The sequence below is a fragment of the Dermacentor variabilis genome, chromosome 8, assembly GCF_050947875.1.
Source record: "Dermacentor variabilis isolate Ectoservices chromosome 8, ASM5094787v1, whole genome shotgun sequence".
In the NCBI taxonomy this organism is placed as follows: Eukaryota; Metazoa; Arthropoda; class Arachnida; order Ixodida; family Ixodidae; genus Dermacentor; species Dermacentor variabilis.
In genome coordinates, this window is record NC_134575.1 from 168383163 (window position 1) to 168398428 (window position 15266).

The 15266-nt window shown below is 48.2% G+C and overlaps 1 protein-coding gene across 2 annotated transcripts in view; it reads left to right on the forward strand.

The window, feature by feature from the left end:
* The window catches only part of LOC142590717 (uncharacterized), a 52079-nt gene extending 37445 nt beyond the window's left edge, over positions 1–14634 (forward strand). The window contains exons 2-3 of one of the 2 annotated variants that reach the window (XM_075703142.1): positions 2478–2749; positions 14478–14634. In XM_075703142.1, the coding sequence (XP_075559257.1) occupies positions 2478–2749; positions 14478–14586 (381 nt within the window). In that variant the 3' untranslated portion in view covers positions 14587–14634. Of the gene's footprint in view, positions 1–1988; positions 2317–2477; positions 3486–14477 lie in introns of those variants that run through there. The other variant, XR_012830234.1, reaches the window with a different exon arrangement.
* Positions 14635–15266: the final 632 nt, after the last annotated feature.

Genomic DNA, 15266 nt, shown 5'->3' on the forward strand with positions numbered 1-15266 from the left:
GGCTTAGGAATATAGATCGACGCCGAATATCTCAGTGACCTTCGGTTTGCCGATGACGCTTTTCTATTCAGCAACACTGCGGACGAGAGACAGTAAAAGGCTGAAGACCTTCACAGGGACAGTGTAAGAGTAGGGCTGAAGATTAGTATGCAGAAGACAAAGAAAATGATAAATGACCGCGCAAGGGAACAAGAGTTTACGATCTCAAGTCAGCCTCTAGAGTCTGTGAAGGAGTACGCTTACCTAGATAGACTAATCACAGTGAACCCTGACCACGAGAAGGAAATTCACAGGAGAATAAAAATAGGTTGGATTGCATACGGCAGACATCGTGAGCTCATGACTGGTAGCTTACTGTTATCATTGAAAAGTAAACTATAAGATCAGTGCATTTTACCGGTGCTGGCATATGGCGCAGAGACTTGGAGACTGACAAAGAAGCTTGAGAACAAGTTAAGGACCGCGCAAAGGGCTATGGAACGAACAACGCTAGGCATAACTTTAAGAAACAGAAAGAGCGGTTTGGGGATCCGAGAGCAAAGGAGTATAGACGATGTTCTAATGAACATTAAGAGATAAAAAAATGGTGCTGGGCAGGTAATGTAATGCGCAAATTAGATAACCGTTGGCCTATTAGGGTGGCAGAATGGGTACCAAGAGAAGGGAAGCGCACTAGAGGACGACATTAGACTAGGTGGTGCGACGAAATTAGCAAATTTATGGGTGCTAGTCGCAATCGGTTGGCGCAAGACAGGGGTCATTGGAGATCGAAGGGAGAGGCCTTCGTCCTGCAGTGTAGATAATTAGGCTGATTATGATGATTACGTATCACGAAGTGCTTTTTTCCGGGTGGCAAGGAGGGCGCCCGAAATATGAAAAAAAAAAGCCACGTTACGGAGCGCTTGCGCAGTGGTATCCCGTCGGATGACGGCGAAAATGCATGCTGCTGTCCGAGTGCTGCCGATGAGCTAAAGAACGCCCTGCCACTTCTTCGTCGCCAGTCACGATGCGGCCGACCTTGTTCACCGAACGCACGCTTGAGAGCAGCACACTACCACTATTGGATCTATTGCGAACAGCATGCGTACGGCTCAATTCGCTTCCGACGCGCATTTCATTTTTAAATTCTTTGCTCAAGTTATGTGGGACATTATGTATATGCTCAGCGCTTCAGGAACCTCACGCGTCTTTAACACATGCAATCAGTACTCGACAATTAGAAAACTCAAATTCATTAGGCTCAACGCGTCATAATATGACACTGACATGTGAAGAAACTGCAGATGTGTTACATGTATTAGCGGTATTATTTGTTTGGGTGCTTACTGAATTTTTCCTGCCGTGGATCTGTTTTATCACATCACTTCTAAAGACTAGGCAGCGGGTAGCATGTACGAATGTGAATAGACGACGTAGCATCAGTGCAGTGGAGGGAGAAGACTTTGTGCCCCGATTGGCTGGCGTGGTCTGTGATGTCGCCTGTGGAAAACCACTGCAATTAGCCACGCTGTTGCTCCCACGTTAGCGTGCGATCTCGGATTCTGCTCCGATGGAATGGAATTTCCTTACCTGTCGGTAATCGTGCTTGAAGCGGTTGGCGCGTGGTCTCTTATTAGACGAGAAAAATCTCCCGTGGCTCCCCTATGCCAAGTGCAATGTTTTCACGTCAGCTTTGGCAGCGGCGTCTCTCGACTGCAACGACAATTCTTGAGCTGTGGATGACGTCATTGACGCCGTGTCCGGCAACTGCTTCAGTGCTCCTTCAGCGTCCAGTTGTCATCCCCGACACAACAAAAAAGACATTGTCTCCTTGTTGCTTTTCAGAAAAGCAGTTTGCTTTCCGTCGAATGAATTTTGCCACGATACATTGGGCATTACAAGGTTAACCTCGTGATGCACAATGTATGATATATGTTATGCTGAGTTTGATGCCTTGAAATTCAGATCTGAACAAAACCTAATGCAAAGCCCATTAATGCATTTTTATAGGCGTAAGCTGCTGACACGCACGTGGTAGTAGCGAAATGCCATACTAAAACGCTGCTGCCACGCACGGAAGTGACGTCAGAGTTATGATGACGTTGTTTAAACAAGTATGACGTGTTCCGGTTTATAGTTTTGCGCGCGCTGCTGGAGCTGCTTCAGCTTTTCAGCTTAGCTAAGACACAATTTTACGGTTTCTTACTGTATTGTGTGCTAGAATGTTGTTCTAGTTGCGCTGGAAGAATCGGATGGTGTTCGAACTTGCGATCACGAGCGACACTTGGACGCAACGCTGGAGCAGCTCGTTTCCTTATGCCTTGCAGCGCGTTTATGGTTGGTAGTGTGGTCTTATGTAGCTCCTGTTACGTTTTTCAGTGCTCTTGTTTGTTGAATTTGCTGTTATGAATGGGGCACATGTTGGCTTTCAGTATGGCAGAACTTTTTTCTCTTATGGTAAAAACGTTTAAACGCGTTCTAAACTCTTGTCGCTGCAGCCAGAGTGCGGGAAGCCTCGAGCTCGCTTCTTCCCGGCGCCGCCCCGGCTTCGAGGGCCGCCGGGGACCTTCTCCATCGGCGTTGCCGCCGCTGTGAGACGACTCTCAAAAGTTCAGAGTTGGCAGACCGCAGCTCTGGGCCATCCGGCAAGCCGAAGGTGCCGCTCGAGTTCAAGGACTTCGAGCCGCCACCTGACAAAAACTGCCGGACCATTCTCTATTAAAGTTCCTTCTTCATCCTTCGTAGGATTGCTGTTGCATATATTGCCCGAGTAAGTGCTGTTGCAATTTTTTTACGGCAATGTCGCATTTACCTCTACTGTTTCTTGTCTTGCATCTTCATGCTGTTTCCCTGTTTACCTCGGATTTTGGTGGCTAGCGAATCGCGACTTGCTTGTGCACCTGCTCGTTACAGTTCAAAAGGCACATGTTGAGCAACCTGAATGTAAACTATGAAGAAAAATATTGCAAAAGGTGGCCCAGCCACTCATAGCTCTACTTTGGTTCAATTTTGTTGTAAAGTTTGGCTGTCTTGAAGACCGAGAAATTTTCTTAAATTTCTTCCAGCTAGTTTGCTAAGCTGCTATTTAGTATTGCTTCTTATGATGGCGCTGTGCGAGGTACCAGGTTTGCGCAAATGTTCCTCGCAACTTGTTTGTAGACATGACGTAGCTTCATTGCAGGAACCTGCATTTTGTTATACATGTGAAATGCATGCTAATATGACCAGTGTGGGCTTGCAGGTCCATGCATGCCGCTCTCAAGCAAATGCCGTTTCCATTGTATGAATCTTCCTTGACCTTGCTGCACTTCACAGGGCTTGTTTGGTTAATCCTTTTGTCTGTGCGATAGAATGCTCATAGGTCTTGAGCTTTACCCTGATCCTTTTGTCCAACAAAAAAAAAACTCTTTAGGCATTGCGTTAGGGAACATATCTGGGTGATAATGTGACAATCTTTGCCTCTATAACCTTTCTTTTCTCCCATCTTCAGTGAAGTTGTCAACCACCTGCCCTTTGTTCGAACAGAGTGCCATGCATTGACAGAAATTCTCATCACAAGAAAATCTCTGAAGGAAATTTTTGAAACTGACTAGGACTTTGGGCAAGTTGGTGAAATCTGCAACGCATTTTTTTTTGTGCGCAAAAAGATATTTATAGAAGAAGGACGCATGAAAGTGCGAACTACCAACTGACTTAATGATTCAAAGGATGGAAGATAGGGTACAAATTTTGTGCACATGCAAGAGGCGAATGTTGTGACAGTGCTAGTTTGTCTAGTAATGCTACAAATCGGCATTAAACAAGTGCACTTCTGGGGAATTAAGGCGATTGAAGTGCTACTGACATGTGCACCATCTCTCTGATAAAATATTCCTTCGCGAGTTCATGTGCTGTTTTGTTGCTACTTCTGCCCAGGATCACAATGTTGGAAAGCACGGCTCACATGAGCAGGCCTTGCAATGTGCGCTGCACCATCCGGTTTATTTAAATTGTTTGAATGCTCCCTCAAATAGTCATTTAGGCATTGGGCCGTTTGGTCTACATAGAACTTGCCACAGCCGAGAGGTATCTCATAGACCAACCCACAGCACAATGCAAAATGGTTGGCATGATTTTTCATATACCCTTGTCTCGTGGTATGAGAGCCACTAGCAAAATTATTTGCTTTCACGTCGATAAATGTTGTACACTGTTGCACACATTTTTGGCGTGACAGAATGGGTCTTTTTTTTGCATGAGTGCGAACATTCATAGCGATGGAAACACAAAAATTGTTTCAAGTGAGGCACTAGATCACCCAGAGCAACAATCTAAAGAAAACATGTATTTTATGTTAACCTTGATTTATTAAACAATTTTCTCGCCCTAATGTGGCAAAGAGGACATCTTAACCTCTACACGGACAGGCAGAAGAATGACAATTCCATGAGAAATGTCAACATATGAGCATGGAAAGCGCAGTTGCCAGTGATGTGAGGACTGACGACTTAACAAGTACCACAACGCGGAATGGAAAGCGTATGCGTCAGCTCCCGCCTTTTAAAAGGTTGATGCTCTTATTGAACACGCCAATGCCATGCTGTGCCCCGACCAGCTTCAAAGCCGCAAACTGCACTGTTTTGCAGTACGCTGCGACTGCAGCCCACTTGTTGCCTGATGTAGATTCCGGATTCCGGAAATGGGCTGAGAAGGTCTAAGCCGACACGATGGAAGGTCTTGGTAGGGATGTCGAGCGGCTGCAGGTAACCGGTGGGGAGCTGGGAAGGCTTCTTACGTCGTTGGCAAAGTTCACAAGTGGGGACACAACATCGTACGGAACGGGCAAGGCCCGTCCAAAAAATACGGCGACGTACACGGTCATAGGTTCGAGATACGGCAAGGTGTGCTGCCGTTGGTGCGTCGTGAAGCTCTTCTAGAACAGTGGAGCGGAGGTGTTTAGGTATTACAAGTAGAAACTCAGAGCCGTCCAGATGAAGGTTACGGAGGACGAAGAGGCGTAGAGCAGCATCGGCTGGAGAATGTTCAAAATGGTCTATGAGTGCTCTGATGTAGCCGTCATGATGTTGCTCGTCGGCGAAATGAAGCAGCTGTGATACAGAGAATACACAAGAAGCACTGGCAATATTGGAGGAGTCAAAGTTGTCAACAGGTAACGCGACAAGCAGTCAGCGTCTTGGTGCAGGCGGCCAGACTTGTACACCATGGAATATGAAAATTCTTGTAGCCTGAAAGCCCATCGACCAAGCTGGCCTGTAGGGTCTTTTAGTGATGAAAGCTAGCAGAGAGCATGATGGTCAGTGACTACGGAAAAAGGGCGACTGTAAAGGTAAGGACAGATATTCGCAACTGCCCAGACGACAGCAAGGCATTCTCATTCCGTAATGGAATAGTTGTGTTCCGATTGTGCTAGGAGGTGGCTCGCATAAGTAATAACGCGATCCTGTCCACGCTGACGCTGGGCTAAGACGGTACCTACGCCATGACCGCTGGCATCTGTACGCAATTCTGTAGGGGCATCAGGGTCGAAGTGGGCGAGAATGGGTGGTGAGGTTAGAAGAGTGACGAGACGAGAGAAGGTGGCGGCTTCTGAAGTACCCCGCACCTCCACCAGAATGTTACGTGTGAAAAGACAGACGAAAGGGGCTATTTACAGGTTATTTGCACTGGAGCCAGGCAGCCAGGCCGACCCTCGCTCGCACTAAGAGCTGCGACGTCATCTTCGTTCTCGTGGCGGCCCGTCTTTTGAGCATTGCTCGATGATATTGTAATAATATTACTGCGAATAGAGCTTTTGTAATTGAGAAACTGAAGTAAATGCAGGACACAATTAGACACTCCCTTAGACATTCAAGTACTAGCCAGATGATGAAGGCACTCCTCATTAAAATTCTGTCACTGGAACTCATCTACTAGTAATAAAAATATCGCTGCATTGCATTATAACATGAAAGAAAATGCTTCTTGTCTAGTTCTATTTGATTTTTAGAAAAAGGAACCTATTGAGGTTACCCTTGAAAGCATCGCCCACGCTTTTGTGTTTCAGTAGTTATTATGTAGTGCTGAGCTGGCTTTTCTGGCTCGCGAAACTTGCACAAACTTCAAGTCGCAGAGAATTTTATGTTCATGTGATGTCGTGGTATGTCTGAACAGTCCATGCCACTTGACCAAGAGCAGCTGCAGTGGTGAATCCAATGTTCTGTCTTGGGTCGGTTGCTCCATGGCCGCACGTACGCATTTTTCGTAGAAAACTGTAGCACCATCTGTAGGGCGCTGTTTTACTCACCGATGAAAGCAAAGGGCAGTCGTGGCGTATGCAACGTCGCCACTCCCTGCTCAGGAGCAGGTGATTTGAATTCCTCTCTAGGTATGCGGACCCTTCAGACGCAGTTTCCTCGTAAGCTAAGTCTTGTTGGCACGAAACAAGCACTGTGAGGTTTATGGAATGCTACTTTAATAGGCCGCATCTATTTATTTATTTCATACATACTGCTAGCCTCCATTTCGAGGCTGTTGCAGGACATGGGAAAATACATTGCATCAAAATATGAATGGCAAACTTATACACTTGTTAATATTGTAGTTTACGAGAAGATGTAGTTGAGCAATACAATAAGAGGGTGTGACCTTCCTGAGTCAGCCCTTAAAGGTTAATGAACAAAAATGCAGAAGCATAAGGCAAACAACAAAAAAAGTACACCAAACCAATTACAAACATATTGCAGTGTCTGTAGGCGATACTTATAAGTTAAGATGCGTACTCAGACCTATTTTTCCAGCATAGGAAGGAAATCGTCAGGTGAACAAATTATATCGCTAGGCAATGAATTCTAATCACTGATTGTCTGAGGAAAGAAAAAATACCTGAATGTGTCTGTGTGGAACCTGTATTCAATTAAATGTTTAAGGTGTTTAGTTCTAGTGTTTCGCTGTTCAGAGAAAGATACATATTGTCGCAGCCTAGTAGAAGACGGGAAAGCCGGCGTAGAGGACGTATGGAAGCACTTTAGCAGAGCAGTCAACGCGACGTCGTTGTCGTCTCTGTTTCTCCACTCGCGCGCTACTTCAGCGTCGTCCTCATCGCCTGGTACATACCCGCAGTGACAATATAGGATGTGGCATTTGCCCCCCCCTTTGAAAAAAAAAAGGGCATCGTCCCGATGCACCAACGTCCGAAGGCTGTGCACAGACGGTGCAAAGTTGAGGTCATGAGGAAATGTATGGCTTCATACGAAGCACATGCACAACCTCGGGCAGATGCCGCCGGCGTTTGGAGCAGTTATGGCTGTCGGGGACAACTTCATAATTAACTTCATAATTAACTGATGCGGCGCAGAACTGTGTACGGGCCGAAGTATCTTCGCAGGAGCTTTTCAGACAGCCCCCGCCGACGAATCGGAGTCCAGACCCACACCTGGTCACCGACGTTGTACGTGACGGGTCTGTGTCGAAGATCGTAGTGTCGGGCATCGTAGTCCTGTTGTGCTTTGATTCGCAAACGCGCAAGCTGCCTGGCTTCCTCTGCGCGTTGCGTAAACTCCTCGGCACCAGTCTCGTCGTCACCGCACTCGTGCGGCAGCATTGCGTCCAACATGGTTGTCACTTCGCGTCCGTAAACAAGGCTGAAAGGCGTCACGCGTGTTGTCTCTTGGCGAGCCGTGTTATATGCAAATGTAACATATGGTAAAATCTCGTCCCAGTTCTTGTGGTCGACGTCGATGTACATACTCATCATGTCTGCCAGAGTCTTATTCAGACGTTCTGTCAGCCCATTGGTTTGGGGATGGTAAGCCGTGGTCTTGCGGTGAGTGGTACCACTTAGTCGCAACACGGTATCCAGAAGCGCAGCCGTGAACGCAGATCCTCTGTCTGTGATGACCACTGCGGGAGCGCCATGCCTTAGGACGACGGCTTCGACAAAAAATCGCGCTGCTTCGGCTGCTGTTCCACGTTGGATAGCACCTGTTTCGGCGTATCGCGTAAGATAATCCGTGACGACGATTATCCATCTATTTCCGGCAATAGACAGTGGAAACGGACCTAAAAGGTCCGTGCCAATTTGTTCGAACGGCGCTTGCGGTATCTGAACAGGATGCAGCAGTCCAGCTGGCTTGCCGGGTAGGGCTTTGCGGCGCTGGCAATCCAGGCATGTCTGTGTGTAACGTTTCACGATCGACGCAAGTCTCGGCCAATAGTACTTGAGCCTAATTCTTGCTAATGTCCGAGGGTAGCCCAAGTGACCAGCGGTCGGCTCGTTGTGACAGGCGTGTAGGACTTCGTCGCGAAGAGATGCGGGAATGACGAGTAGGTAGCTGCTGCCACTAGGTGAAAAGTTCTTTTTATACAGAACGTCGTGGCGCAAGCAGAATGAAGGCAGCCCTCTGGCGAATAACCTCGGCACGCTCCCTGTTCTTCCCTCTAAGTAATCAAAAAGAGGAACCAGTTCTGCGTCCTCGCGTTAGTGGCGTGAAACGGCGACAGTATCTAGCACGCCTAGAAAAGCCGTGTCATCATCGTCGTGCACTGCAGTCTGAACAGGAGACCGAGAAAGGCAGTCGGCATCGGTATGTCGTTTCCCTGATTTGTAGACAACCGTGAAGTCGAACTCTTGGAGACGAAGACTCCAGCGCGCTAGCCGACCAGCTGGATCTTTTAAATTAGTCAGCCAGCAAAGTGCATGATGATCACTGACAACGGTGAAACACCGACCATACAAATATGGCCGAAATTTCAGGACGGCCCACACCAGTGCGAGACATTCTTTTTCTGTCGTGGAGTAGTTTGCCTCCGTTCTTGATAGCGTCCTGCTGGCGTAAGCAATCACTCTTTCGGCGCCGTCCTGCCGCTGTACAAGCACTGCGCCGAGGCCGACATTACTAGCGTCGGTATGAAGAATCGTAGGAGCGTCGTCATCAAAGTGTGCGAGCACGGGAGGCGTCTGCAGGCGTTGCCGTAGGTCGTGAAATGCCCGTTGCTGGTCTTCACCCCATACGAAGGGGACATCTTCTCTGGTTAGATGCGTTAATGGCCATGCGATGCGCGAAAAGCCCGCAATAAAGCGTCGGTAGTAGGCGCAAAGGCCCAGAAAACGTCGCACGGCCTTTTTATCTGATGGCGTTGGGAAATTAGCAACGGCAGAGGTTTTATCAGGGTCAGGTCGGACACCTTCACGACTGACAACGTGACCGAGAAATTGAAGTTCTTCAAAGCCAAAATGGCACTTTTCAGGTTTCAAAGTTAGACCAGCTGAGCGTATGGCTTCAAAGACCGTCTTTAGTCTCCGTAAGTGTTCCTCGAACGTGGCGGAGAAGACAATCACGTCGTCGAGGTACACCAAACAGGTTTGCCATTTGAGGCCTGAGAGTACCGTGTCCATTAGTCGCTGAAACGTTGCTGGCGCAGCACACAAACCGAAGGGGAGCACCTGAAATTCATAAAGTCCGTCGGGCGTCACAAATGCGGTCTTCTCACGGTCTCGCTCATCAACTTCTATTTGCCAGTAGCCGCTTTTCAAGTCCATCGACGAAAAGTAACGTGCGTTTCGTAGCCTGTCCAGTGAATCGTCGATACGCGGCAGCGGATAAACGTCTTTCTTTGTGATCTGGTTCAGTTTTCGGTAGTCGACGCAGAAGCGCAGGCTACCGTCCTTCTTTTTCACCAACACGACAGGCGATGCCCAAGGACTCTTAGATGGCCGAATAACCCCGTCCTCAAGCATCGTCTTCACTTGCGTTTGTATCGCCTCGCGCTCTTTCGGTGCCACACGATAAGGGTGCTGCCGAATTGGTCTGGCGTCGGCTTCGGTGACAATACGGTGCTTAGTGAGCGGCGTCTGGCTGACTCGTGACGTAGATGAAAAGCATTTCTTAAACTCATCGATGAGCTGAAGAAGGCTGTTACGTTCGACGGGTGACAAGGTGGGACTGATATCAACCACAGGGGCAGGCATGGCCACGGTGGCCGTCGCGTGCTCCACTGAGAGGCAGTCTTGTATTGAGGTCAATTCGTCGAAGTACGCAACAGCCGTGCCTCTAACAATGTGTCGACGTTCCCTGGCAAAATTCGTCAGTAGGAGGTCAGCACGTCCGTCGTGTACGTTAATTACGGCCCTGGCGATGGAAACGCCTTGGCTCAGTACCAGTGCGTCGATGTGTTCAGCGACACCAGTCCCGGTGTTCAAGTTGTCGCAGATAACAGGTACGAGGGCACAGCTTCGCGGCGGAAGCGTGACGTCGTCGTCGGCGACACGTAAGCGGGGTCGCTGGTGCTCCGCGGAGTCGACGTCGTCTGAGCTCGTAGAAAATGTGACGACGAGGTCACGGACATTAATCACTGCACCGTACTCTCTCAAGAAATCCATGCCCAATATAAGTTCCTTGCAGCACTCAAAGAGAATGACGAGGGTGGCGACGAAGGTTTCACCGGCGATTACTATCCTGGCTGTGCATTTTCCGATCGGCGTCATCAACTGGCCGCCGGCAGTTCTGATGTTGGGCCCGGTCCACGGCGTCTTCACTTTTCTCAACCTGTCGGCCAGCTTTTGACTTATTATCGAAAAATGCGAACCAGTATCGACGAGAGCGGCCACTTGGTGTCCGTCAATGAAAACGACAAGATCGGCGCTGACGGCATCGGTTACAGGGGGTGCGGTTGGAGACGTCGGAGTTTTAGAGTCGTCGGTCGTCGGTGATGGGGGCTCTTGGAAAGCTAGACGGTTTGCAACCTCACCCCCGGAGGTCGCTGCTTCTAGTTTCCCCGGCGTGGGCTAGGGGACCTGCCCCTAGAGGCGTCAGAAAAATCGCGACGGGTCGGTGGGGTATAACGAGCCGGAGAAGGGGAACGTGATCGAGGCGTCGCTGAACCTTCTGGCCGAAAGTTTGTAGAATTGTCGTCGCAGGTACGTGCAGCATCAAACACAGGGTAATTGCAGTTGGGAAACCTTGGATACCCGGCTGCGCGGTAGCGGCACGCGCGATAAACATGTCCAGCTTCGCCGCAATGAAAGCACAGCGGCCGGCGGTCAGCGGTGCGCCACAAATCAGTCTTTCGAAGCGGGTAGCCCACAGGGGATTCGCCGTAAGACCGAGGCGCAGCAATCGGCTGGCGGCGATACGGCATAGCTGGCGGCGGCTGTGACTGGCGAAAATATGGCGTCGGGGGTGGCGGTGCTGGCTGCGTCGTAGTGGTCGACGGTGTCAGCAGCATCGAAGTCACGGGAGGTGGACGACAGACAGCTTCCGCGTAGGTTAGCCGTCGCGGCACCGCCTGCCGGTCGGAGGACGAAAAGGCCTGTCGAACTTCCTCCCGAACGATATCAGCGACAGAAGCCACCCCTGGTGCCATAGGAGAAATCCCGAGCTGCCGGATCTCCTCTCGCACAATCTCCCGGATGACTTCACGCAGAGACGTGCCGTAGCTCTCAGGTAGAACTGAAGCATTCACCGGTGAGTTCGCGCGATCATATTGGCGGTACCGTTGCTTTAGTGCCCGTTCTATAGCGGTAGCCTCCTTGGTGAATTCGACCACTGTCGTCGGTGGATTCCTCACGAGTCCGGCAAACAGTTCCTCCTTTACTCCGCGCAAGAGATAGCGTAACTTCTTTTCTTCGGCCATCTCAGGGTCTGCTCTGCGGAAAAGGCGAGTCATATCTTCTGCATACATGGCTACGCTCTCGTTTGGTTTTTGAATACGGGATTCTAGTAGGCGCTGCGCAGTGTCTCTTCTGTCGGTACTAGTGAACGTGTCTAGCAGCTGGGTGCGGAAGGCATCCCATGTGGTCAAACTTCGCTCCCGGTTCACAAACCACGTCCGCGCGCTGTCTTGAAGCGCGAAGTAGACATTAGACAGCTTTTGCTGGGAGCCCCAGTCATTATAACTGGCGACACGCTCAAATTGGTCAAGCCAATCTTGGACATCTTCAAAAGCGTCGCCATGGAAGCTTTCTGGTATCTTAGGATTCTGCAGCGTCACCTGCGATGGAGTTGCAGTAGCCATGGCGGAAGTAGGTAGACGCGTTCCAGCGGGGTCCTGCAAAGGGTTGAACTCGGGCGTCAGGCCTAGCAGGCGGCGACTGTACCGGTGAACAGGAGTTTCGACGAACGAAGGTAATTCCGTTTTCGAGGTATGGCTCCGCGAAGGGGTGCCGAGCATGAGGCAATCCTACCCAGCACCTCCACCAGTGTCGCAGCCTAGTAGAAGACGGGAAAGCCGGCGTAGAGGACGTATGGAAGCACTTTAGCAGAGCAGTCAACGCGACGTCGTTGTCGTCTCTGTTTCTCCACTCGCGCGCTACTTCAGCGTCGTCCTCATCGCCTGGTACATACCCGCAGTGACAATATAGGATGTGGCAATATGCACCACTGTGTAATTTGTAGCCCCCATTAAGGAGGTGGAACAGAAACTTGAGGCGTAAGAATTTAGCACGCTTGCAAATAGTACTATAGTCCACTACTACTTAGTAGTCTGCTTTGTATTTTCCTTTAATGTCCCATGAAATGACCATATTAGGGAGCACTCAAACAATTCAAATAAATTTCAAGGTGTGCATCTTGGCATGCTTTGCAAGGCCTGCTAACGTGAACTGTGCTTTTCGTGTGTTATGATCTTGGGCAGTGCATGAGTTCATGGAAGCATACGGTGTTAGGACGATCCTGCATGTGTTAGTAAATGTAAATTATTTTAATTGCATGTAACCTTAGAAGCAGGCTAGTAGCCAATAAACTCTTGTTTGCTAACCCAAGGCATCGAGGCGGTCAAAGTCAGGGTCGTTGACCATTTGCCTGCTCCTAACCCCAATTATTGGCAAATCAGTTCTGTAGAAACCCGCAAGATCAAGGAGGGTACACGAAAAGGAAAATTCTTGAGACCCATATGGGTTTTTAAAAAAAGGCGGTGACTGGTGACACGCGTAGTAGAGGCGAAATGCCATACCAAAACGCTACTGCCATGCACGGAAGTGATGTAACATTTTTGACCACGTGATTGTGACGTTTAAACAAGTATGGCGTGTTCCAGTTAACAATTTTGCTACAGTTTGCGCGCGCTGCTTCCACTTTTGATCTTAGTTAAAACATAAATTTATGGTTCCTTACTGTATTGTGTAGCAAAATATGCTAGTTAGTTGTGCTGGGACAACCGAAATGTGCCTGAGCTTGCGATCATGAGCGACACTTGGGCCCACGCCTAAAGCAACTCATTTCCTTATACCTTGCAGTGCCTGTTATGGTTCATAACGTGGTTTTGTGCAGCTTACTGTTCAGTTTTTCAGTGCTGTTGCTCTTGTTTGCTGAATTTGTTGTAAATGGAGCTCGTGAGTGTCTTCAGCTTGGCGGCACTTTCTTCTCTTATGACAGAAAGGTTTAAAATATTTCTAAACGTTTGTTGCTGTCGCTTACTTGAGTACGTTGATCGTGAAGACTTTTCCCTTTTTTTTCATCTTTCGTGGGGCTTTGCATAATGTGCGAGTAAGTGAGCTGTCGCAAATTTTTATGGCACTCAATGCAGCGTTTACCTCTACTCTTCGTCTACTGTACGGTTTCCCTAATCACGGATTTCTCGGCTCGATTGTGAATCACGACTTGCTTGAGAACCTGCTAGAAAGGCCAAAGAAGGCTACAGCATCTACATTCTGCGCCTGCTCGCAACACTTCAAAATGCACATGTTGAGAAACCCTAATCTAAACTATGAAAACCAGTATTAGGAACGTGTTCTACTCAGGCTCAATCTTGCTCTCAAATTAAGTTTGTCTTGAAGCCAGAATGCGGCGCAGCTTGTTTCCTAAACTGATATGTATACTAGCATTGTTGTTTCTTACGCTGTTATCTGAGGCACCATGCTTGCACGAACATTCTTCGCAACTTGTATGGAAATACGACGTAGATTCATTGTAGGAATCAAGCTTTGTGTCCTGTCCTTCTCTTGGATTTTATTTTCGCGCTATTCTTGAGCTCGAATCAGGAATTTGTCATTGTAGAACCTGCACTACGTAGATGTGAAATGTAAAGACACTATACTGGTAGGTGGGTGTACGCAAATGTGTAAGTTTCTAGGCTCATGCCAATCAAGAAAATGCCAATTTTTCATCCCGTGAGTCTTTCTTCACCTTGTGGAATTTCGCAAGCCTTGTTTCAGTCATCCCTTGGTATCCGTTGCAGCAGCTCAGTGTCTATAGTGCCCTGCTGAGCACAAGCTCAGTGGTTTGATTCCCGGCTCTAACAGCCACAGTTTGATGGGGGTGAAACGTAAAAACACTTGCATTTGAGCTTTGGGCGCACTTTAAGGAATCTCCGGTGGTCAAAATAAACTAGAACCTACGATGTAAACCACAGTGAAGTTACATGTCAAAACCTCACAGTTAAAGTAATCTCTTGATCTGTATAACAAAATTCTGATAAGTTTTATCCCTTAGCATGATCCTCTTGTCTAATAAAGACTTTTTAAGGCATTGTGTAAAAATATGTTTTGGATGAGTACTGAGTATTTTTTCTCAAATCTTTTTCAGCACCAAACCGAAGAAGTTGTCGATCACTTTGGACTTTTCTCAAACAGGGTGTTGTCCGGTGATTGAATTTCTCTTCACACAAGGACAGATTGTAAAGGAGATTTTGTAAACTATCAGCAGCAGTAGAGAACGAGGCATAAAGAATAAAGAAAATTGATGGACCCAATTTTCTGTTATTTACTATGTTGTGAAGGAAGCAGACAGTGAAGCTGGACAATATGTAGGGGAAATCATAATGTAGAAATAATAAGTAAAGAGGAAGTGAAAGTTGATAGAAAGACAACTTGCTGAAGGTGGGAGCCGAACCCCCATACTGTGCATTAAGCATGCCGTGCATTGCCAATTAAGCTACTGATGTGGTCGTCCTCCAATTTACTTGGCTATCTGTGTATGTGTAAGGGGTAGTCCTGGGAGGGTTGGCCAGCACTGCTTCTCTCGGCCATGTCAGGGGATGTGGAACATCTCTAACTGATGATGTCAAATTGTATGACTTCAGGATTAGGCGACTGGACAACAAGCCCTTAAATGCTCCCTCATGGCATCAAGGCAGCCAAAGAAAATACCTTTGACCAGTTGCTTGCTGCAAAGCTGATTTACTATGTGACTCCTGTTCTTAAAAAGGGATGTTCCACATGTGCTGTTGTTGGCTACGAGTGGTCCTGGCTAGCACTACTAGTGCTCTTTTTGTATGTGTATACACAAATACCTAAGAAAGTGAACAAGGGAGGGCCCTCATGACAGCTTAACTGGTATAGCACAGTACGTATAATGTGGTTCAGCTCCCACCTT